The sequence below is a fragment of the Cavia porcellus genome, unplaced genomic scaffold (assembly GCF_034190915.1).
Source record: "Cavia porcellus strain 051 isolate PalLab524CR breed Dunkin Hartley unplaced genomic scaffold, mCavPor4.1 scaffold_9, whole genome shotgun sequence".
Classification (NCBI taxonomy): Eukaryota; Metazoa; Chordata; class Mammalia; order Rodentia; family Caviidae; genus Cavia; species Cavia porcellus.
The window spans coordinates 283,255-308,572 of record NW_026947492.1 but is presented as its reverse complement, the minus strand read 5'-3'; the positions used below and the strand labels follow the sequence as shown (position 1 = coordinate 308,572).

At 38.0% G+C, this 25,318-nt stretch overlaps 1 protein-coding gene across 3 annotated transcripts in view; it reads right to left on the bottom strand.

Moving 5' to 3' along the window:
* Elmod1 (ELMO domain containing 1) overlaps positions 1-24,951 on the bottom strand; it is a 59,723-nt gene extending 34,772 nt beyond the window's left edge. The window contains exons 1-2 of one of the 3 annotated variants that reach the window (XM_063255693.1): positions 24,721-24,951; positions 5,589-5,687 (exon numbers count right to left, since the gene is read on the bottom strand). In XM_063255693.1, the coding sequence (XP_063111763.1) occupies positions 5,589-5,605 (17 nt within the window). In that variant the 5' untranslated portion in view covers positions 5,606-5,687; positions 24,721-24,951. Of the gene's footprint in view, positions 1-5,588; positions 5,688-24,720 lie in introns of those variants that run through there. The other 2 variants (XM_063255695.1, XM_063255694.1) reach the window with 2 other exon arrangements.
* Between the last annotated feature and the right edge of the window lie 367 nt (positions 24,952-25,318).

The window sequence follows — 25,318 nt, the reverse complement described above, 5'->3', positions numbered from 1 at the left end:
TACTCAATCATGAAGGCTAAATTTGAGACATTTCTAGGTAAATGGATGCACCTTAAGACCATTTGTAAATACAGCACTCACTCTCTGGTATGAAAAACTGAAAGAATAAATAAATAAAATTTGCAATAGAAATAGGAAGACTGTGGAATAGGAAGAAACTGTTCAAAAGGAAAAAAGGGTAAGAGAAGGATAAAATGGAAACAAATCTTTGTGAAAAAGGAGGGGAAAAGGGTTGAAGGAGGAAGGGTATTGGGAAAAAAAGAGGAATCAAGATACATCATACACTAATACAAACTCCCTATAATGACTATGATCATTATATATGTCTAAATTGTACCAATACATTTAATTTTAAAAAAGACTGTTGGGTGTGGTAGCACACACCCATAATCCCAGCACTTGGGAGGTGGAGGCAGGAGAATTGTAGCAAGTTCCAGACTAGCCTGGGTTACAAAGTGAGCTCAAAACCAGCCTGAACTGCATAGTGAGACCTTGTTTCAAAAGACAAAAAAGGTCTGGGATTTAGCTCAGCATCATAAACACTTGCCCTGCAAATGCACAGTTGTGAGTTTTACAAAAAAAAAAAAAAAAAAAAAAGACTGTCTTAGAAAACCAAATCCAAATAAATCAAATAAGCAAACAAAAACAAGAGTATGAAGACAGTTTTTGTTTGCCCTAATGGAAGGAAAGCTAATTTAAAATACATGTGTATTGGTTGAGGGTGTGATTCAGTGGCAAACTGCTTGCCTAGGATGTGGAAGGGTCTTGGTTCAGTCCCTAGCACTGAAATGTAAATGTATAGGGACAGGCATGGCATAGCTATGTGGAAGGATATGTGTTTTATATACACACATACATGTGGATGTCTCTAAAAGGGGAAAAGCATGGCTAACTGGTAAAGGGACCAGTCTAGGGTGAGAAAGGGATTTGGGCACAAGTCATAACTTTTTCCTCTTTTAGGGAAAAGTTCTACATCTACTTCTACATCTCAATCTCAGTGAAGCAAAGCTAATCAAATTCTGGAGCACCTACAAATCCCTCTCTCAATACACTCAAAAGCAGTGGAACTTGGTTAGTGCTGAATGGAAAGTCTGATTAGACAGTCTAGAAACCATCGAACTTTGAATCTTTTCCCAGTTTACAACTATGAGCTGGGTGACTTTGGGCAAATCACTTTGTTTCTCTAGGTCTCTGTTTTAACATTTATGAGGTGATGAGATTTGACTAGATTTCTCGCTGTAAGCAAAAACTAGACATGTACAGGAAAAGAAAAAATTGTTTGGCTCTCTCTTTCCTTTGTGGTTTGCTTTGAATTGTGGTGAAAATGCTACTAAGTTTCTAGGCTGTTTTATGCTGTGCTTTAGTACACAAGCACTGCCCTCAACCCGATCTCTGCAATTTATTTTTACCCACCAAAAACACAGTCTACAACCAGGAAACTCAAACTACTTATACTGTGTGGCACTTCGCTTTGTTCACACCATCTTCTCCACCTCCCACAATCCGTGTACTTATTTAAAAATATTAAAGTGCTAAGGGGCTAAAGTGCTAAGGGGCTGAGACCACTTATAGAGTACATGCTTTAATACGTGGGAGGCCCTGGGTTTGATCTCCAGCACTGAACAACAAGTTTTAGTTTTCACTTTCCCTAAATATCATCTCAATGAAGTTTTCCAAGAAGATTCCTTCACAAAGCATGTGGATACTGTCTCATTCTTCTTTCTATCTCCTCACCAGGTGACCTGCTTCTGGGAGCAGAGATCTGCTCCCCTTATCTTCTGTATGACCCACAAACACTGTCAGGGGGCATACCAGGAGAGGGCGATGTGGTGCAGAAATGTGGTGTAGGGCTGCATCTAAATATCTGTGCCTTTTGAGCAAGTTACTTAAATTTGCTAAGCTTTCTTGTTCTCCTCTATAAAATGGGCGATTAAGTCTTGTTTCATTATAATTGCTATAAAGAAAAAATAAAAGTGGTGTAATATTGGCACTTTTAGCAGCAAATGCTCACTGACTTAATTTGTGGATGTAGATGTTAGTTAAGTGTGAATGACTTACAAAATCCAATCTATAGTTATTATAAATGGAAATTTTTCTATACCTAATCATGATATTAAAATGCTTTTTTTTTGTTTTTCCCTCAATTGTGTCAAAGCCAGGATAGAGGGAAAAGTCTACTGGATTGCACAGACAGTCCTGCCCACAAAGGCTGGAGCCTGGCAGATGCTTTCCTCTCCTCATTTCTGCCCGAGAAGGAAAACCCTTTATAAGGTTCACATTGCAGAACCTACGGTTTTGAGGCAGGGGCAGTTGATAACAATTATTGATGTGAAGTAACTTTAAAATTGCCTTTATTCAAATTTCCCAAAAATCAATAATATTCTGATGACTTTTAAAATGTAGTATCAAAACAATCAAATCTTACTGAGGGAAAGTCTTCAGTACAAGTCTTGAGTTCTCTGTATGATATGTATCAACTGAATTAAAGTTAATAAAGTACATCAGAAAATAAATCCTAAGATATAGTTTTATGTGGAGCTTATAAAGTACCCCTTTTTCTGATCATACATAAGCATATTTTCTTGTCTATTTATCCCATTTTCTTTTTATGCAGATCATGGCTACAGTCATATTGGGTGATGATGGGATACTTATCCAATGTCTCACGTCCACACTCAATTTAAAACACACCTTTTGGCTGGGTATACTAATCCTGTAGCATTTACTTCTTATATCTTACATAATTATTTTATCACACATTCCTTTATGCTCTGAATAGCTACACTATTAATATATCTGATGGTGGCAGTGAGCTGGAACAGATGGGTATTTCTATGGTTTGAATGTTCCCACCAAAGCTCATATTGCAATTTCATCCTCACTCTAAGGTAATAAAAGGTGGGACCAGGTGGTGAGAGGGACACACGAGTGTTCACTAAACTAGCTTTTATAACACATATATTCTCAAGCTAACGCACTAATCCATGAATGAATTAATCCATTCATAAGAGCAGAGAACTGATAGCCTAGGCTCTCTTAAAGGTTCCACTGGCCCTTGTACTATCTGGGACTCTGTAGAGTCTCCAACAGCAAGAAGCCCTTACCAGATATAGCCCCTAAAATGGATGTTCTAGAACCCTGAGCTGAATAAACTTGTATTTATAAACTACTTGACCTGAGATAGCAACAGAAAATGCACTAAGATAACATGCATCTTAAAATGTGAATTAAAAATCATTTCTTTCCCATAATCTGGTTTCTTTAGGATCAACCTTAATTTGTCTGGGGCTGGGAACATTGGTTTCTAGAACATCTCAGAAGTTGACAGATTAATCTCTCTGTGGGCTTTTAAATGATGTTGAATTCTTCACTGAAAAAATCAACTCCTCATTCTTCATAATATATTTGCTGAACTCAGGAATTAACACCTGATTTATTCAGGCTATGTTTACATAACCTTCTCTTTTGTTCAGATGAAAAGATTGCCAGGATTCTCCAACATCTGTGGGAATGGAATAAAGGCAATCTAAATCTGATAGCGTTTGTAAAAGTTATTACTACTTGCTGCCCCCTTTCCCTTCCAAATTCCATAAACATTAATATATAATGAATATTAAAATATGGTAACTTAATAATAAAGCATTAGAAACAAAACTAAAACCACAAACAATAGTCAAGTAAAGATGGGTGATGATTGAGTCTCCTTTTATTATTTTAAAATCAATGGTCAATGAAGACCCTCAGGTTTCCTTTTTTTTTTTTTATAACCATACTACTAAGTCTTTGTTAATTTATCAAACAGAATAGTTTGTACTGTCATTATTTGTCTGTCTACTTTTTATGCTTTGATTTTGTAACTTGAACATCAAGCTTCCTTCTTGATGTATAATGTTATTGTAGCTTTAGCCTCACATAAACAATCAATGTCAAATAATATTTATGAAACATATGTGCAAAGTTAAGAGAGAAAAATTAGAATACATTGCTGGATGTGCTATGTATTCTAATTTTTCTCTCTTAACTTTGAATACATAGCACATCCAGCTATGTATTCTAATTTTATTATTTCTAATATTATCCTTGGTATTAACCTGTGCAAAATTATAGTGGTAGATTTTCAGTATACCCATTCTAAGTCATCATAAAATTGATTATAAAATATAACAAGTATCTATTAAGCACATTTTTATGCTTTCTCAATTAACAAGGAACATAACAGAAGCAAAAAGTACAATTTCTCCTAAAATGACTGGTTTTGGATACACTTTAGTTTTTTGGATCCTCACCATCATTGTCACCCCTTTTACAGAGGGAGTGATCTTGAATTGCAAGCAACATCTAGTTCTCAAGTTTTATGTTAACATGTTCTGCAGCTAAAAGACCATGTTTACATTCAAGATGCATTCATAAATACCAATTTTTTCATGAATGTATAAATAGATGGGATAATTACCATGGCAACCAAAAACATCAGGTCAAATACTTGGCTGGCAAATGTCTTAGTGATATTTCAAATTTTTTTTTTTTTTTTTTTTACATAGCTGAGATAAACAGGCAGGAGAATGTTCTGTAGCCTGGAAATGGTTCAGTAGTGACCTCCTAACAGTTTTTTACAATTCTAAGATCCATTAACTACCAGAAGCCAGAACAAAGCACAGTGAATGTTACACAAACCTTGCTATGCCTCCAGAAATAATAATACAACCAATACCAGGAGGAAAAAGAAAATCTTAAATTGCAGGCACTGAAAAAAATCAAATCATTTCTTAAGAGAAATAAGCCCATTAATAATTTACTTATAAAAAAGCCAGAACAACAAGAAGAATGTGTAATAGAGGTAGGTCACTATCTTGAGAAAAGAAACCTAATCTTTGGGAAAATGTCTTGAATTTTCAAACATTTGAATTAAATTCATTATGTTATATTTTAATGTGCAGTAAAATCTCTCTGGGAATATCACTACAGAAGAGTGAAATTAATTATGATTAGAGGATCAGTCAAATGGCTTGCAAAACAAAACAAGATCACTTGCAACACACTAATATAGGGCATATTCTGTATAGGTCAGTCTTCACCAAAACACATAATAAATACCGATTTCAAAAACATCACTGAGGTGGCAGGTACAGAAGCTTAGGACATATGCTTGATCCAAAAAGAACAGTTTTAGATACATACATATATATATATAAAACCTAATCAATATCTAAATCAAGGTATATTTAAAATTACATGAGGAAAATGAATTTGACACATATTATATTAATTGACTTCTTAACTGCTGATTCCTTCAACACCACTGTTTAGGCCAGTAGCAGTCTATTCTTTAGAGATACCTGGCCTCAAGGTTGTCCAAAGTATGCATGCTTGTTGTGCCCATGCTATCCTGTGTCCATCTTCTCCTCTCTCTTAACATCAATATGCATACTGAATTAGAAGAGGAACCTGAAGACCAAGTTATTCTGGACCAAAATGTGAAAAAGCAGGCCTGATCACAGGATCACAAATGATGATGAGAAATATCACCCTCATGGGCAAGAAAGTTTCTCCCCTCTAGAGCGCTTATCTAGGAACACACAATAACTTACCTCAGGAAGTGCTTCATTGTGCCTTGTTGACTTCAGGTGTTACGCAAACTGTCCTCAAGTAATTGATTCTAAATTTGTCTTTGTCGAAGCAAATATAGGCTGTGGGAAGAATTAGATACATTTACTAATAAGGTGACTGAACATCTAAGACCAAATATATCTCTTTACTGAGGCAAACAAACAATTGGATACACATCCAAAACACCATCAATGGAACAGGAAAATCCACCTCGATATAGGTGACAGTTACAGCCTTTCACTTTATAACCATACAATTTGCCTGCTACTTTAAGTCACTTGCTGGAAAAAGTATTAGTTCGTGAGCTCCAGTAGGAAGCTTTTTTCTATTTGGGTATTGTTATTGTATGGTATTTGTAAGAAAAATAAAAGTGAAGAGTAGATACATATAGTAGTCTTAAATTTGATAGCCTAAAACGTCCAAAATTATAATTCAAAAAGGACTAGACATGTGTTCAATATTTCCAGCCATTAGACAAATGCAAAATTAAACAACACCGAAATTCTATTTACTCCAGAAACTACAGCTAATACCAAGAAGTCAAATAATAACAAGTTCTAGAAAGGCTGTGGAGAAAAATGAACATTTCTATACTATGGTGCAAATATAAACTTGTACAACCATTATGGAAATCAGAATAAAGATTCCTCAAAAAACTAAAGCCAGAAATTTCATTTGACCCAGCTATTCCTGAAAAAGTCAAAGTCACTACATTACATGTGTAGATACATAGCCATGTTTATAGCAGCATAATACATAACACCTTGGAAACAGCCTGTATGTTCATCAAAAGATGAATGGATGAAGCAAATATGATTATGCACAACAGAGTACTACTCTGCCATAATGAAAGACCAACTTGAGTCATTTGCAGGAAAATGGATGTATCTTGAGATGACAATGTTAAGTGAAATAAGTCAGACACAAACTTAAATATTGCATCGTTTCTCTAATATGAGAAACCCAAGTTACAAATAAAGAGCAAAATAAAAGGAAGTAGGGAGATAGATCTTTCTCAAAGGGAAAGGAGATCAAGTAATGGAAGTAGAGAGAAGTGAGAGGAGGGTAAGGGAATGAAACAAGGAATCGAAATTTGTTATCTACAGGTACCAACTGCACACAAGGAGGGTCATTATGTACCGCACACATGTAGCAATAAAATTTTTTGAAAGATTAAAAAAGAGGTAGGGCCAGGGATACAAAATACCCAACATCCAAATTTAAGGAAAGAAAGGTTTATTTAGCTCACAGTTTGTGGAGATTTCAGTCCCCAATCAGCTGGTTGCAAGGCACAGTTGTGTGGCAAAGAGCAACAGTTCATGGTGGCAAAAGACAGCAAAAGCAAGGACAGCAAAAAGTGGAGGAACAAGCTTCTTTTCCTCCCATATATTGTGTGCAAACCTCCCACCCAAGAGTGAGTATAGCACTCAATGCCCCAATCCCAGCACTAGACAATGAACAAATCACCAACTCTAGATTTAGTAGTCTCCAAAAAGCTCCTCACCCATGACTACAGGAGGCTTTGTGGGGACATCCAGACACAAACCACAACAAATCATCTGAGCAACAAAAATAAAGTGGTACTAGAATATAGCTCTAAGTATGACAAATATTCATGGTTCTACACTGATATAAGTGAATGAATGAGTAAATAAATAAATAAATAAGTAAATAGAGAATATATATCTCCCACACCCTCCCCCAAAATACTCTGCCTTCAGGATGGTGAAATACTTTGCCCTCAGGGTGATGAAATGTAACTCTTTACCTCTTAAATGTAGGTAATGACTTTCTGAGTACAGAATGGAAAGAGACAAAAAAGACAGTTGTAGTTAAATTATTTGACAAACATCACCTTATCCAGGTAATGATAGTTAATATCACCAGTCACATTGACAGCAGGTGTCTTAGTTACTTTTCTTGGAGCTGAGACTAAATACCTGATATATCCAAAATTAAAAGAGGAAAGATTTGGCTCACAGTTTGTAGAGGTTTCAGTTTACAATTAGCTAGCTCCAAGACAGGGCAATGGCAGAGGGACATCAGGAGGAAAAACAGTTCACAGTAGGCAGAAGGCAGAAGACAGCAAAGTGGCAAGTCACAGTGACCCTCTTTCTGTCCCTTAGATTCTTTTCAGGCTCTCTACTCTTAGGGCAGGTAGCACTCACACGCAGGAAGGGCCTTCTCATTATCTACTCCCAGAACTATGCCAAACCAATCAGTGGACTAATTCAGGAATCTCACACTCTTAATTCCAGCATCACGTACTTCAGATCCAGCCACCTCTGAGAAGCCTCACCTATGACTACATGGGGCTTTGGGGAGGCATCTAGATATATCCAGGCAAGCCATAACAACATATAATTATGATATGACATGATATATAGTAAAATGGTATTTTTATCTCTGTGATCATCCTCTCCTAAACCGAGACACTCAGTTTAATCCTCAGAAAACAGGCATATCCCAGTTGGCAGGCATTCTACAAAATATCTACTAATTCTCAACACTCAAAATAATTAAAAAACAAAAATAAACAAAAAAATTTTGAGGAACTCTCCAATCTAATAAGTCTATACATAAGGAGATATGATCAATAAATATGTTATAGTATTCTGGATCAAATCCTGGAATAGAATAAGATAAAAATTATGGAAATCTGAATCAAATGTGGATGTTATAGTTGACACATTGTGTCACCTTGCGAAGTTTAGAAGTTTAACTAAGAGACTCAGTAGTGAGTCAGGATCTTTAATTACCTTATCCTGTGCAAGAGGAAGGCACAGATATTTTGTGAGTGCTAGGTCTTCCCTGGGGGGGAGGTGGCCTACATACATTATAAGGGAGGAAAAGAGGTTTGCTTTTCCCTCTTTATGCTTTGGCTGCTTTTGATGGCTGCTGCCTTGAAATGCTGCCCTGCTACCATGCCACCCTGCCTTGGAGCCAGCTCACTATGGACTGAAACTTCCAAAAACTGTAAGTTAAATAAATCTTTCCTTCTTTAATTTTGGGTGTTGGGTATTAAGTCCTAGCAATGACAGAAAAGTAACCAAGACAGTGGATTTTGGTTAATAGTAAGGATCAATAATTGTGCATTAATTGTGGCAAACATACCGTATAAATGTAAATAACATGGGAATTTAGGTACAAATATAAGGGAACTCTGTACAATTTTTGTAACTTTTTCATAAATCTAAAACTATTCCAAATTAGAAACATTTATTTAAATGCATTAATACCTATAGGCTCTAGACACAGAATTAGCACAATGGGTGAACTAGAAAGGCATGGCTCTATCCTTTGGGCTCAATAGTCTTGGGGAGAAGAAGAAAGAAGATGATACAGAAAAAGTAAATGCATCCTTAGACACAGTATTAAAGTGGAAGTGAATGCTGTGATGTGGAGTAGCAGAGATGGCTATCCCGGGTATAGACATGCAGGTGGCCCCTAGAACAGACATGCCAAGCCCTTGGAGCAAAAAAAGCTTAAATTAGAATTCTCATATCACTAAGGTATTGAAGAATGGATTACATTTTTAAAAATTTTATCAGAATTTTAAAAATTACCCTTAGTTACTTGCAATTAACTAGAAATTGGTTTTCTTGAAAAATCTCATTTTGTAATGATGTGGGCTAAGTGAAATGGCACAATACTAAAGCTTCTTTTTCTTTACATAGTAGCTCCTGAATTTATTCATAGAAAGAAACATCGCAAATGTTCATATGTCCAGCTTTGTGCTTGGTAATGCAACATGGCTCAAGACTATGAGAAAACATCTGGCAAATGTGGCAGGCAGTATGCATGGCAGCGATGCGCATCCATGTGGGAGACAGTTTAATAGCTCACTTCTATCACTAGCCGACTGGCAGCCTTAGATAGCTGCTTAACTTCTAAAGGATGAAAAAAGGAGAGTAGTAACTACCCTGTAAGGTTGTTCTAAGGCTTAAATGGGCCAAAGCAGACAAGGTGCTTAGCACAGACTTCCCATGCTGTTCAGGTATGTAATGGGCACTTGGTGAGTGAGTGATCACTGGTATTTTGTCATTCTTATTATATCCTTCTCTAAAGTAAAAATCATCTTGTCAAAAATCACTTAGGAGAATATTAAAATACAATTTGGCAAGTTGATGTGACCTGAACGGAGACAACCTCAGTGGTGAGAGAGAGAAGAGAACAGAGGTGAAAAATATTTAGAAGGTGCCATCAACTGAAATTTCTGATTGGATGGGAAGTGAAGGGAAAAAAAACAGCCATTAGCTTTAAGTATCTGTCCTCTAAACAGGAAACAAAGATAACAATTAGGGCTAATTTATCTGTCTCCCAAAGGGGAAATACCAAAGATGGCTTCAGATAGTAAAAGAAAGCCTGTGAGAATGCTACTTAAAAGCTATTTAAATCTTTGTGTATGGGAACACATTACATACTTTGCTAAATGTTTTATATGGAAAAACAAAAAAATTTTGCAACAAAATCATTGCTTATTTATGTTTTAAAGAAGGTGCACTAGTGTCCTATTTTCTGTTAGACCATCTGCATTATAACAACCACATTTGATGTGCCATACATGATATTCTGATCCACTATTGCTAAAAAATAATTTTTGAGCTATTTTTCCATGAATGGCTCTGTATGAATCTATTTCTGTGTACCAGTTCACCTTTGTAGGCAAATTAGTATTTCTCCAAGGAGCTAGACAGGGCCTAATGATGAGGGAAATCTAAGTCTCTTCTTATCTGCACAGTACTCTAATAATAATGTGGCCACATAGTGTTTTTGAGTATTTTTATGCACTAACTCATTTACTTAACCAAATGTAAACCACTTGCCTGGTTTAGATCTGTTTCACTAATTGAAATACATAGATACTAAATTTTGATTGTTTAACTCAGAAATTTGCGTATTTTTATGCACCAACTCATTTACTTAGTTAAATGTAAACCACTTGCCTGGTTTAGGTCTGTTTCACTAATTGAAATACATAGATATTAAATTTTGATTGTTTAACTCAGAAAAAATATGCTACTTTTCTGGTCAGACTTTAATCCCATTTGTTTCATGAGACTCAGGGAAAATATGAAAGTTGCTGTGTACACTGTCCTTTCGTTATTACCTTCTCTCTAGAGGGATTTTATTCTGAGTGTATATCAGAATTATCTTCTCCATTTAAAATTTTTTTTTTCAAACTGGGCAAGGCGGTGTACGCCTGTAATCCCAGCACTGGGGAGGCTGAGTCAAGAGGATCACTGCAAGTTTGAGACTAGCCTGTGTTTCAAAGTGAGCTCAAGCCCAGCCTGAGCTGCATAGTGGGACCTGTTTCAAAAAAAAAAAAAAATCAGTAATAGTGACTGAACTCAGGACCTTCACGGAGGTGCATCTGTAGCCACTTCAAAAACATTGTTTTGGGGCAGAGTGCTGCTAAGTCACTGAAATGACAATGTTCCTTCCTCAGCTTCCCAGAGTGCTGAAGGAACTGGTGTGTACCATAATGTCTGACTTATTTTCTATATTTTAAGTCTGTTCTTTCTTGGGGTGCACACATTGACTGGCACAAATGTCTGGTACACTGAGTGCTTGATATACATTGACCAAAATCAATGTTACATCCTTTTAAAACAATGTACTTCTTTAGCAGTGTAGAACCAGAAATTTAAAGGTTAAAAACAAGATGCTGTTTCTCAGCTAGAAACAGCACTGGGCCTCGTGACTCAGTCCTAACTCAGCCCTGCAGAAATAAAAACAACCTCTGTGGCTGTGATATGCTGGAGATGTGCTGTGCCAGGGAACTCAGAGATAGAGCCTGCCATTATGCTAATCAGGGTTGTAAAATATGTCAGACTCAAGTCTACAAAAACCAGGTGTCTTAAAGACAAGTTGTGCAGAACAAAGACAGTTAATTAACTCTGACCTGCTGGTCACCCCTTATGAACTGACCAATAGCGGATAGATAAGATGCCCACCGCTCCGCACTAACTGTAATGATTGACTTCTGTAATAAACGCTTACATTGCAGTTTTTCCCCCTTAAAAACACCAGCCCTACCCCAACTCAGGGTTCTCCGTTTCCACCTGTTTGGAGGACCCCGTGTACACGGAATAATAAAAACCCCTTTGTTCTTACATGAGAGCGAGGCCCTTGGAGTCTTCCTTGCGACACCGGTCTTACAGCAGCATCAATCAATAATAGTTCTAATAAAAAGAACCCAAACCCAAAAAAAAAAAAAATCTGGGAGAAAAAATATCTATGGATCATATTTTAATCAAAATAAAATAATATAATTATGATCCTGGGTTTCCCTTCCCTACCAGTGTAGTACAGTAATTTCTTTCCATGTGTACTGAGGCACTGCCCTAACACAAGGAAAGGGAAGTACCAAAGGATTGTGCTTGCCAGATCAAACAGCCCTAGAGATCAGCTGATACTTGAGTGCTGGGCTGTGGGGTTATCTGCCTCTTTTAAGTTTTTCCCCCAGCTGGGAGGAAAGGGACAGAACTGAGTGGTCTGTTACTTGTGAAAATTCATCCTCTCTCCAGACTTCAGGGGTCTTGCCCTATCTCCTTTGAGCAAGAAACCCCCTGAGGCATTTTGTAAAGCACCATGGCATAACCCTAACTCCTGGCAGTCTACCTATCTATTGAACACCCCAGGAAATAAATTAGAGACTCAACTAGATGGAACAGAACTCCTTTCTTTAAAATTTTAATCCCTACATGAGATGAAAAGTGCTACTTTCTAGGGAGCTTTTCAAATTCTAACTGTATCTTTTTCAACAAGCAAAGTGCTTGCAGACACATGTTTACACATACGTAAAAGTCAGGCCACAAATACTGTTTGCATTCAATGTTCTGCCTAATATAAGGTCATGACAGTTTTGAAAAAAAATGCACAGAACACATTTAAAAATAAAATTGAATTTTAAAAATTCAGCCTTAAGAGAGGCTGAAATGGAGGAGAAGGAAATGGGAAAAACCAAACAAAAACCCAAGATAAACCCAACAAGATATACCTTTAGAGGTACAAATTTCCTATGATGAATGTTATCACTATGTATACCTAAAATGTACCAATATAACAATAAATAAAAATAAAACAAAAATTAAGTCTTAGCTGAATGCTTTATGAAATTAATGAGTTAATACTTAGATAGATTTGGTATCTGCCAGGTAATATTCTGTGGACTTGACTTGTATTAACTCTCTAAATATTATCCTTTTTGTGAAGTAGGTAGTAACTATGTGGTAGTTAGGGCAGGGTTTCACCTAGACTGCCCTTGGGCTCCACCTGGGGGTGGGTGGAACACATCTGTAGTAGGCATGGGTGGAGTCTAAGCTTGGTCCCTGCCCTTCCTTTCCTGCACTGTTATCCTGCTCTTTTTCCTGGCTGCCAAAGGTAAGCAGCCTTCCTCCACTCTGCCCTTTGTCATGCAACTTTTGCCTTTGAACCAGATAATGATGGAATGAATTCTCTCAAACTGTGAGAGAAATTAAACCTGAATTGACATAAAAGAGAATGTATAGTATATTCAAATTAAACTAAACCATAAGGTCTAGGACAGTCAAGGCCTGGGTGAATACATACATCTCAAAACTTATCAGCATTCCTCTGGGAGCTTTCTGGGACATTTTTATTGAGTAACTCTTACTTACAGGAACTAAATACCTACCTAATATATTGTATGTACTTATGGCCCTCCTAGATATACTCCTAGAAATTACAATGATAATATCCCTTAGTCAGTCAGTCAGGTAGAGATGTAGGAAATCAGGTAGAAGCAGATATAACCTTTCTTTTATCCAGTCACCTTTCAGCAATGGCTACGTCTAGGTGATGTAGGCGAAATGGAAGGGAAAGGCAATTATTCAGGTAAAGATCAATAAAACAAGCAAGTACCTGAAGCCAATGAAGTTGTAAAGTGTGATTAATTTGACTCACAGCTCCCATTAATTCATTGTTTTCTACATGTATGCAAGCCTGTGAAGATTTTCAATAAACTAGAAAAAATTTTCCAAAAATGCAGGAAGCCTCTCTGTGTGGGAACAGCAGGCCAGGGCACAGATGGTTTGTGGATAAGAAGTACTTGGTAAGGTCCACCTGCCTAAGGGGCTGGGCTCTGAATGATCCAGGCCACATGAAACAAAAAGGTGTCAGTCATGAACCTGGATTTAGCACCAGATTATCATGGGATAGGTAAGTAGGTCTGAATTAGCAAATTCAGATGATGAATTTGCTGTTTTCTTCTTGGCTCAATCTCATCAAATCCCAAGAAGCACTGTGTCTTTGGCAAGGAAAACATGGATGGACAGAGGAGGGACTCATGGTTTTCAAAGGATATCCTGTAGTGCAATAAGACTACCAAAGGAAACAAAAAGAGAAAGAAGGGAAGGGACAGATAAGGAAAAGAAGGGAGGAAAAGAATTTTCTAAGGTCACAAGTATTTGAAACATATAACTGTAATTTTTAACTTCATACTGATGTGGATAGGAACAAAAAAGCAAGAAATCTGAAACATTACTGAAAGAGTTTTGGCCCCAGACAGGTTATTGTAGCTGGGGAAGCCTCAGGCAGAACCAAGGAGTTCCATCTCCCCCACCCCTAGGAATTTACCTGTGGCGCCAAAAGAGTACCAGTGGGCTACCTGTGCATTCCTAATGCCCCTCAGGCACCACTCCCAACCTAGGCTACTTATATGCTTCCACTCCCCGTGTTCCATGGAGAGATCGCTGAGGGGGATGGGGGGTGATGGGGATGCCGTGCCCCAGGGGATGGGGTGTCTCTCCCGCATTCTCAAAATAAAGGTCATTTATATTTCATACTTCTTATCTTTTCAGCCGTCACCAGTCTCCCACAGTTCTATCAATTACCATCTCACAGAAATGAAAATTTTTCAATGTATTCATTTGCAGTTCATACACTTTACTTAGTATATCATATTAGAGGTATATTGATCTCCCTGAGGCCACATTCCAGAACTTTCCTTTCTTCCTCTTTTGGTAATTATCTTAAAAAGATGGTCTGCTGACAGGCAAAATGTAAACTAAGGTTTTTCCTTTCTTTGGAAAGAAAATATTCATCCAGTGTTTTGATTTATAGTAATGGAAGCCCATGTCAGCTACAGAAATGAGGGCAGTTTGTAAATGTATTTATCATCTGCTTCAAAAGTAGAGTGGTTTTCTGACTTTTTTTGTGGTCATCTACATTCATGCATGCATAGTTTTCATGGAGGCCGCAAAGGGTGGGAGGAACAAGGTTGTGAAATTTGTCTCTGATCTACAAAAGAATAGGGAAATTTAAACCTTTCATTTGATATAAAAAAGAATTTTGTATGCTCTCAATTATATTATTTTAGTTTTTAAAATTAAACTTCTAAAATTTTTTTAAAAATCACAATAACTGGACATAGTGACACACACTTGTAATCTGAACACTCAGGAGGCTGAGATGAGAGGATTATTGTGAGTTCAAAACTGGCCTAGGCTATATGGTGGGGTCAAGGCAAGCCTAAACTGCATAGTGAGACCCTGTCTCAAAAATAAAAAATAAAAGTCACAATAAAAGAATGATAGCCTTAATATTTGCATAAAATCCAAATGGACAACAGTTGTGCCACTATAACCTGACACTTTTTTCAAAATTTTTGTGTTCATATAATCAGAACACAGTAAAGGTATTCATTTAAAAACGTTTGATGAAGAAGTTCACAGCTGGGAAGTGAGCAGGGTTCTCTAACCAACCTGTTAACCTTGACCACACAGAAGCAGTAATAGCACCTGTTTCTGAGGAGACTATTAGGCAGGGCTCTGTAACAACACCTACTACAAACAAGAAGCATTTTCAACCTGTTTTAGAGCCAGAATAAGACAGCTCAATAGGTGTTTGCTGAGATACTTACAGTGTCAAAATGAATACTGAAAATTTATTTAATCAAAAACAGTGATATTGAGTTGAAGAAGGAAAACGGACGTATATAAGAGAGACAGGGTAAGTATGACAGCAAATATTCAGTTCTATTGAAAATCAGTAGATCTGAGGAACAAATATTTCTTAGTAAATAATGAGAAATAACATTCAGAATAAACTGTTATTTAGAAGAAAGGTAGACTATCTACGAACAAACAGTTAATACAAACTAAAGTGGTATCTCTGAGCAAAATATCTGGAGAACAGCTGAAGTAGGGCAGGAAGGCTTCTGCTTTTTTCTGTTGTAAATCTTGTAGTACTACGATATTTTAAATGATGTAAAAATGTTACCTTGATACAAGCAAAAGCTTAAATTAAAAAAGAAGGCCCCCAGTGGTATACTTCCAGCCCCACTAGGGGCGCTAGTCATCTCTTGATATCTTATAACATTAAATAATGTTTATTAGTGTTTATAGTAAATAATTAAATAAATGTAATAAAGTTAAACTATACTTTTAAAATTGAAAATGAAGAAACTGAAAGTATCAGAGCACTGTCTGCAACAAATGTTTTTGAAAAAACCAAATGTATTTGAAAAGCCCAAGCCACTTCTAGAACTATATCTAACCAGACCACATATTGTAGGCCTCTGCTTCACATAGGTAAGGTCATAAAAAATACTTAGTAAGGAAGAGGAAGAGTTTGAGTTAACAAATGTTGGCATGATTCAGTGTACTATATGCTCATTAGCTACCAGAATATTCAAGTAATTTGATACAGTAATTATAAAACTCCCTTTTGGTACCAAAACTAATTAAAGGGACAGGGATGGCTTCATTGGAGAATACATTGAAAATGGCAAGAATATTAACAAAATTCTTAAGGAGAGTACAGATTCAAAACAAAGCCACAAAATGAAAAGTCAAGATATACATTTGTACAGAAATTTGATGCCTTTCAGCATCACATAAATTTTATAAAAAGAAATTAGTAGACACTGAAGTGGACTTAATTTGATTTTCTTTTTAAGAACCTCCAAAGTCAAATGAAGCTTAAAACCTAATTAAAATTAATAAAAATTTTGTGTACTAAAAAAAAGTGCCACACAAATTATAAGTACTTTCTCCAGGCATTTAACAATAAATGATATTGTGATCATGTATTTTTAAAAACTCTTAGACATGCAGATAGAAATATTTACAAATGAAATATTGCAGTGCCTATAATTTGCTTCAAAATAAAATGGGTGGCCAGAGGGTAAGATTAAAGATCAAATTGTCATTAGTTGACAGTTTTTCTGTATACATACAGAAAAGCTTCCAAGTAAAAAGTTAATCAAAAAAAGCATTATCCACAAAACTGAAAACCATTGCAAGGATGTCAGCATTTCTTTAAAATAACCACACAAGGCTACAATTGTTAGCACCTATATTTGTTTGTAACAGAAGCTAGAGGTAAATCCATTACTTTTTAATGGCTTTAAGAGACTATGAAGCAACAATAAAAGGGAATTTGATGTTCTACTCATGTCATTTTCAGGATGACTTAGTTCTCTTAGGGTCTCTGAGGCCCCCAGGATACAGCTCCCAGTGTGCTGTGAGGCACAGCCATTATTAAAATGACAATGAGTTTGTTACTTAGTGGTATAAGTGTCCTGTATATCAAAGACATCTTTAGATTTAATGAAATATACAGCCGGGCGTGGTGGCTCATGCCTGTAATCCTAGCACTCGGGAGGCTGAGGTGGGAGGATCCTTGCGAGTTCAAGACCAGCCTAGGCTACAAAGTGAGCTCAAGGCCAGCCTGAACTGCATACCGAGACCCCATCTCAAAAAAGACACACACACACACACACACACACACACACACACACACACACACAAGATTTAATGAAATATACTCTAAAGAAATTGTGTCTTAAAAAAAAAAGATTTAATGAAATATAATAGGCAAGTTGGGCAGAAAAAAGTGGCAATTGAAACAAAATTCTCTAACAATGCTTCCTAATTTTACACGTGTTAAAATGAAAGGAAAAAACAGCCCCTTGGAATTGAAGAACTATAATATTTACTTTTCTGAAAAATATTCCTTCTTATCCCAATCCTTCATCTTACTAATCTTATCTCTACCTCCTCTTTATTCCCATGTCACTACTTTGAAAATATCAGCTTTGTACATCTCTCTCGTTCTGTCCAATACCAAGCAAAGTGCCACATTTTATAAATACTCACAGAATAAAAAATATTTCCTTTTCTCCCTTTTAGAGTACTATGTGCTTACTAGATATCAGTGGCTCATATACCTCTGTAAACAGGAACTTAAATCCTGTACTAACCAGGATTTATAAGAAACTAGCTCTGTCTCTTGATGCAGGAAAGGAATTTGTTCTGAAGATAACATGTCAGAATCTCTACATGGGCTAGGGAACTATACTTAAAATGATGACAGAACCAGCTAGCAAAGACATCTCTACTGCCATCACCAGGTATCAACTAGTACTGTCTCCATTCATCCAATCTTGCTCAAAGAACATTAGTGATTGTCATATCTGCCAGAATTTGGTCATAGGCCTAGCCACGCTTGTGGTATGGAAGTGTCAGGAAAAGGAAGCATCCGGCACTTTTAGATCCTAGGATGGGGAGTGGACTGTACCTCATAATGCAGGATAGCTCCTGGTATGGTTAATGTTACATGTCAAGGTGAGTGGCCACAGACAGCCCAGACTAGACTTTCTTCTGGATGAGTCTGTTAGGGTTTTTCTGTTCATGTTTAGGACTGGAACCATGGGATGATATTGTTCAATCTGGATAGAACAAAAAGGGGGAGGGAGGAGGAATTAGCCCCTTTCCAGTAGGCTGGGACACGAGTCTCTTCTTGCCCTTGAACTGGACTTTCAGTACCCACTTTCCTAGGTCTCTAAGTCTGCAGACAGTGTGTCATGGAACTTTTCATCTGCTGTCCTCAAAGAAGCCGGTCCTGCAAAATAAATCTCTTTTTATATCATATAGTATGATATATAAGTCATGAATTTAAAAGGAATAACAAGTCAGTACCAGATGTCAGTGTTTACAAGGGGTGACAAGTGTCAATTCTACATCACAAACATCTTTGAAAGTCAAAACATGATGCAGAGTGGTGACAGAATACACAGAGTGCACTCTCAAGAGTGAATGCAGGCTCACTTGTCATCTCTGATTAGGTATACTGTGCAATTTTAGAACTCAGACACATGCTTACTTTATAGTTACTCAAAAACAGTCATTTGGAACTAAGAATTTCAAATGTCATCTTAGATAATTAAGATCTGGAACTAGCTCTTTAACTTAACTTAGTGGTAGTCATGAGTAGAAGTGCCCATTTTAAATTATGATGGATTAACTGCCTAAGGAATAATTAAGTGTAAAATTATGTCATATGAATCTAAGAAAGGAGGTACAATGTTACTAAGCTGAATTAGTCAAAGGCAGATTCATGTGTAAGTGCCTGGGAACTCAATGTAAACAGCAAAACAGTATGCTCAGATTAGAAGGTGCTTTGCAGTCATCTGAGCCAACGTCCTTTTCAGTAAAGGCATGTTCTCTTATTACGTCTCTTACAAGTGGCTCCAGTTACATCACTTTATTTACGATATGCTATAATTTTCATTTATGATCTTCTTTGATATAACATTTATTCATCTATGAATCTAATAGCAAGAATTTATAGCAATAATTTCTACTTTATTTTTAGCTAACATTCAAGTAAACTAAAATTGTTTTTCACAGCCCAGTTTTTGGCAAACAAGGACTTTCCACACACTGTTCTTGCCAGACATTGCAGCCTAACATAATCCTAGTTTCAGTTCTTGCTATAGGCTGAGAGATATTAAGTTGAATCCTGATTGTTATCCAAATTTACTATTTCCTAAGCTTTTCATGATAATCTATGTATGTTTGGATCATGGATAAAATTGTAGAAATGTTATGGTCCAAGTAAGGAAATCTAAAACAGGACAACCAAAATCACCTTCCTTCAATTTTTCTTTAACTTTGTCTTAAGATAGGCTATCACTATGTGGTCCAGAGGCTTTGGACTCTCAAAACTACCTCAGTCTCCTAAGTGCTGGATAACTACAGGTGTACGCCACCACTCCCACTCAGAAATCACATCCTGTGTTGGCTTCCACATATATCCAGATCTCATTTCTGCATCTCACCAACAAGTTATTCAAGTCTTGCTAAGCTGAGCATGGTGATGAGGCTGAAGCAGGAAGACTATAAGTTCAAACTCAACCTAGGAAACTTCATGACTTAGAGACACCCTGTCAGAAAATAAAAGCAAAAGGGCTGGGAATGCGGCTCAGTGCAAAGTCCTTGGATTCCATCCACAATAACAAAACAGCCTGGTTAAAACCTGTCCCAGAGGAACTGTGGATGTGCAGACCTTCTGGATCTGGCTCTATTTTTAATAAGTAAGGGAATAGTGGCAGAAATGTTTGGTACATCACAGAACTCTTTAGAGCAAAGACTACATAACTCAATCCATCTATTTTATAAGTCTTCATATTTGTTCACTGGTTTCACATGTCGCAACTACACACACCATACATATGAGACAGAATATGATGTAAAATGTTAGATATTTTAAGAAAGGCCTTCAAAATTATGGCTAATGATCTACATAATATGCATTTCAATTATAACACTTTGATAAATATTCAACATTTTAGAGAAAAGACAAATGTCTGACTAAGCAATTATTTAGATTTTTGCTAGTTCAAATGAATTCTCAGGTCAAAGACTGTGTGATATTAAAATTTAAGTATTCTACTGTGATGTAGACTTTGAAAATCTGGCCTTCAAACTCTGAAGGGTAGGATATTCTTACATCTCTTTTAAGGGAAAAAAGATGAAATATAGGTGGACAGTGAATTCATTCCAGAGATTGACTAACACTTTAAATATTTATAATGGCAGCCAGTAAAGTAAAAAAGATTTAGGGAACAGAGTTTATGACATTGATGATATTTTTTTTTAAAAAAGCAACCCCACAAAACAGTTGTGGGATAAGTAAATTACTTCATCATAAATGATAGCTTCAAAATATATGGCATATTTTCACTAACTACTTGCACAAGAAAAATAGAAAGGAGAGTTATAGTAGCTAAAATAAATTCTTATACCAAGCATTTTAATTAATCAATTCCTAATCTCAACAATTAAAATGGAAACTATGTTTAAAAGTTATGTAAAGAACTCTGAATGCACAGTCATTATCTTGCTCAAGACTGATTTTTAAAAGCATTTTAATGAGCTCTCCTTAGGCATTTATTATAATCATGTTTTGCATCAAAAACGCAAAATAGATTAATCCATAAATTATTTTAATGGCATCTGAAACACAACTTTTATATGAATTGTCTAACTGTATGACTTAGAACCACAGCAACACCTTAGGTTTATTTTATATACACAGTGACACAATGTCATAATTTTTTTTGCATGCAGTCTTCCATTTGATAGCACAGAGACAAATGTAAAATATGATTTGATTTGTCCATTGTTAGTATAAGTGAGCTAGAAGATTAAAAGTTCCTGTTATGCAAGAACATAATGCCTTCATAGTGTTTAAATTTAGAGTATTTAGCAAGGACTTACAATGTGAATTAAGCACACAGTTTCATGTGAGGCTCTCACTGTACAATCGTCCATATTAGCTATCATTAAAGATCACTGCAGTAAGCCTTGTCTTTAATAAGCCGTGCTGACACGAAACCTTGCTGACAATAAAATGTAAGGTCTAATAGCCTTCAAATTTTTACAACTTCAATATATTCTTGATCATTTTTTTTCTCACATGCTATCAAAATTGTTAAGTGGGACATATTTGGCAGACACTTTAAAGAAGAATAGTACAGATGCATGAAATAGAACTGTTTTAAAGGATAATTAGTTGAAAAACAGGACTAAAACTACTTCATTATGCATTTTTGCATGAGATAATTTTGATAATATTAGGAATTTATTGTAAAATATGAAATGGAAATTTATACAAATATATGAAGCACTATTCGTTTAACTACTCAAATATATGAAGCACGTCCAAAGGATGGTCCCTAAGACAACTAGATTTGTTGACAAAACTACAATCTAGGATGCTATCCTATTATCAGTTGTTGGAATTTTGCCATATGGAGCATTTAAGAAATGAGTAACTTTATGGGGCTGGGGATTTAGCTCAGCAACATAAGCGCCTGCCTTGCAAGCAGGCAGTCGTGAGTTCGATCCCTGGTACCGATAAAAAAAAAAAAAAAAAAAAAGGAAATGACTAACTGTTCGCTGTACTGACTGAATTGGTTTGATCTTCAACTTCCCTGCTGATCAACAGTAAAAATACTTGCTGGATCTTTAAATACACAAATGTCTATTGTACACTACTATTTCAGATTTAATTGCATTTAGAACACTTTATGTATTTTCTGATACTACAGGCATATGGTCATTTTCCCACAGTTCGTTTTATGTAAAATGTACATTCTTTCCATCATCAGAATCTGCTTCCTTAAAAATAGCTCAGCCAAATCAGAAAATCATAGCAACTTAAAGTCTTTTCGTAAAGGAACAGATTTTTCCAAAAGCCAAAATATCTGTTTATTTCAGGAATTTGTGCAGAAACAATTGAATATTGATCTGTAACTCAAACATCACATTTAGATACCTACTTTTATATAAAAGTAACAAAACTTTAAAATAATATTTATTCCAATGTTGTGTGATGATGATTTTTTCATCCAAGGTGACTAGGATGGATTTGGAATAGTGAAGAGTACTCAATATGTGATCAATTAAAAGGTGATCAATTGCTTTTCGAAAAACAAATGAGATGTAATCATCTAACTTGCCAGCCCCTGTACTAGTCCCTTCGATCCCCATTTTTTCTTTTAGATTTTCTTTCTCACTTCTCTCATTCTCAGGAGCCCACTCTGTTTTCTGAGGCCTTTGGGTAAAATTCTTCCACTTTTGGCTCCTCTCCATTATCTAGAAACCTGTGACTTTCTTTATTCTTTTCTTGCAGGGTAAAATCTCACATTTTTATTTAAAGCCAGCCCAGTCAAATTGCTGGACATCTCCCTTCCTGACTGGTACAGCAGAATTCAGTCTCTCCCATGCTCCCATAGTATCTCCTACCCACTCTGGCACAGCAGATCTAAATCATACAGTGTAACCCACACACACACTTCTTATCCTCACACTCCTGGTACCTCCCACAAAGCCTTGCAAGCAAAGGTATGCAGCTAATATAGACTGAATTGAAGTTTCTCACTTTTAAGCATGAGTTATTTTTAATACCTTAAAGTGAGCCTAGTTTGTCCCAGATTGTCCACAGAATGGCGTATGGCTTCTGCTCCACTTTATGTTTTCAACTCATAAGTGACCCAAAAAGGAGAAATGAAACATTTCCATTAAGTAGGACTGCCAAGAAAAAAATACAGGCTGCTCAGTCTTAACTAAATTTCAGATAAACTAGTAATAAAAAGTTAGAAAAATATGTATGGGCTGGCAAGAGAAAAAAGCTGCCTTTTCATCATCCTGTAAATGCTGGCTTAAAATCTGGCCAACAAATGAATTCTTCATAAAACTCTAAGATTGCATACCTGTCTCATCAAAAGTGGATGGTAGGGGATGGGGGTTTAGCTCAGCAGCATAAGCGCCTGCTTGAAAGCAGGCAGTTGTGAGTTCAATCCCCGGTACTGATAAAAAGAAAAAGACAAAAAAAAAAAAAAAAAAAGTGGATGGTGCAGATTTTTTCTAAAAAGAAGTACCATTTTTAGAGTACTGACTGCTCTTACTGTGTGTGCACCGATTTACTGGTTAACAGTGGGGGTAAGTGAAAGTTATAAACCAAAGAGGAAGGGAAGAAGCCTAAGCCTATTCCAATCCTAAAAGTTTTCTTTAGTAACCGGCTGATCTTCAGTGTTCTTGACAGTGATGCCTGCAGAGAAGGTATTCACTCCTTATTCTAATGAAAGACATTAAGGAGCGAGAAATATCTTCTACTGGTCAGGGATACTTTGCAAAAATTTCAACTAGACTGACCTCAGAGAAAACTTCTACAGAAAGAATGACTGACTCTGCTGTAACTACATGTTATCCTAAGAAGATAATTTTTTATGACATTTACCCTAACACAAGCACACTTCCTGCTTTCCATCACATTGGCAGCACTCAAACGGTTGTCAAGTGACTAACACAACAGGCATATACTGCAGAGATGCAGCACAATGCCTGGATGCCTGCCCAAAAATTGGTCTGTCAAAGGACGACTCAATTGATGGTACCAGGCTAAAGGTTAGAGGGGTTTGCAATATTTTTTCCTACTGGTGGTCGGGAAAGGGTGAAATTTGGAAAGCTCAAGACATTGGCTGGGGCTTCCACCTGCTTGCGCAGAGTAGATTAGGCTGACAAACACATTCATTACACTTGATCTGAAGCAAGTGAGCCATTGAGGTCGTTTCTGAAATATTCATAAGGCGTGTTACCGGACTCGCCACTTTGAGGTTGAGCAGAAACACTGGGCGTAGGACAGAAGTCAGTGCCCAAAGCTGGGAAAAAAAGCTATTAGGAAAACAACTCACTCCATCACTATACGCCACTGTTCTGCTTTCAACAGCTCTGTCCTCTGTCGCTCCCCATTCTCCCGGTAAATTCTACCTGGACGCTCTAAGTCCGCAGTTTCCAGCAGTTGGAAGTGGCGCAGCGCGCCAGCCCTTGAGACTGCTTTTCCTGGGTTGAAACGCATAAGCCCCAAGTCTGGAGCCTTGCATCACCCCAGAGGCCAAAGACCAGAGGGTCTCTCGGGACCAGGACCAGCCATTCGTCCCAGCCAGGCCGCCCCCGTCCCCTCTGGTCTTTTTGGCCTCTGCTTAGAATCCCCTCCCGCAGACCGCAGCCCGCAGTCGCTAGGCGACCTGGCCCCAGGCGGAGACGCACACAGCTTCCAAGGCCGACTGCAGCTCCGCGGGTGCTAACTGGGGCGGGAGGGAGGGGGCCAGGTAGGATGGCGAAGACGACTCGGGGCCTCGGGCACCGCCGAAGGGCGCACTTCCATTCCCGTCTCGCCTCGGCCCCGACCCTTCGCGTCTCCGCTGCACCCCGGAGCCCGCGCGGAGCCCGGCCGCCCCTCCTCTCCTTTCCAAGGGCATGCCCCTCTCGCAGCCGGCCGCTCAGCGCTCGCACTCACCCGGGGGCGGCTCAGCAGGTCCCAGCGCTCAGCAGGGCGGGCTCCATCCCGCCTTCCCGGGACGCTCAGGCTGCGTGCTCGGCCGCGGCGATCCACTCGGCTGGTCCCCCACGAGGGGCTGGACCGAAGACACCGCGCTGCCACACCGGCTGCGGGCGCGGGCGGGCCGGAGGCGGGGCAGGGACCTGCGTCCCGCGGAGCCGAAGGAGCCGGGGTGCAACCTGGGCTGCAGGCGGCGCGGAGGCGGCAGGCGGCGCGGAGGCGGCAGGCGGCGCGGGCCGGCGGGGAGGGCGCGCGGAGCTTCCCCGGGAGCGCGCCGCGAGCGGCGACTGAGCATGCCCAGTCCGGGAGCCCCGGGCGCGGGCGCGGTGCGGGGGAGGAGTGAGCCCGGCCCCGCCGGAGACTGCGGGAAAGGGTTAAATCTGCGGACCTGGCCGCTGCGGACCAGGGCGGAATGTTGGCTGCAGTGGGTCAGTTAATCGCACCAGGTCGACGCCAACCCAAGCCCTTCGAAGGCGCCCACGCTGCAAGATGGTGAACTAAGGAAAACCTGTCAATGGGATTCCTTTAGAGTCCAAGGCAAAGCGTGTTCCCCAGC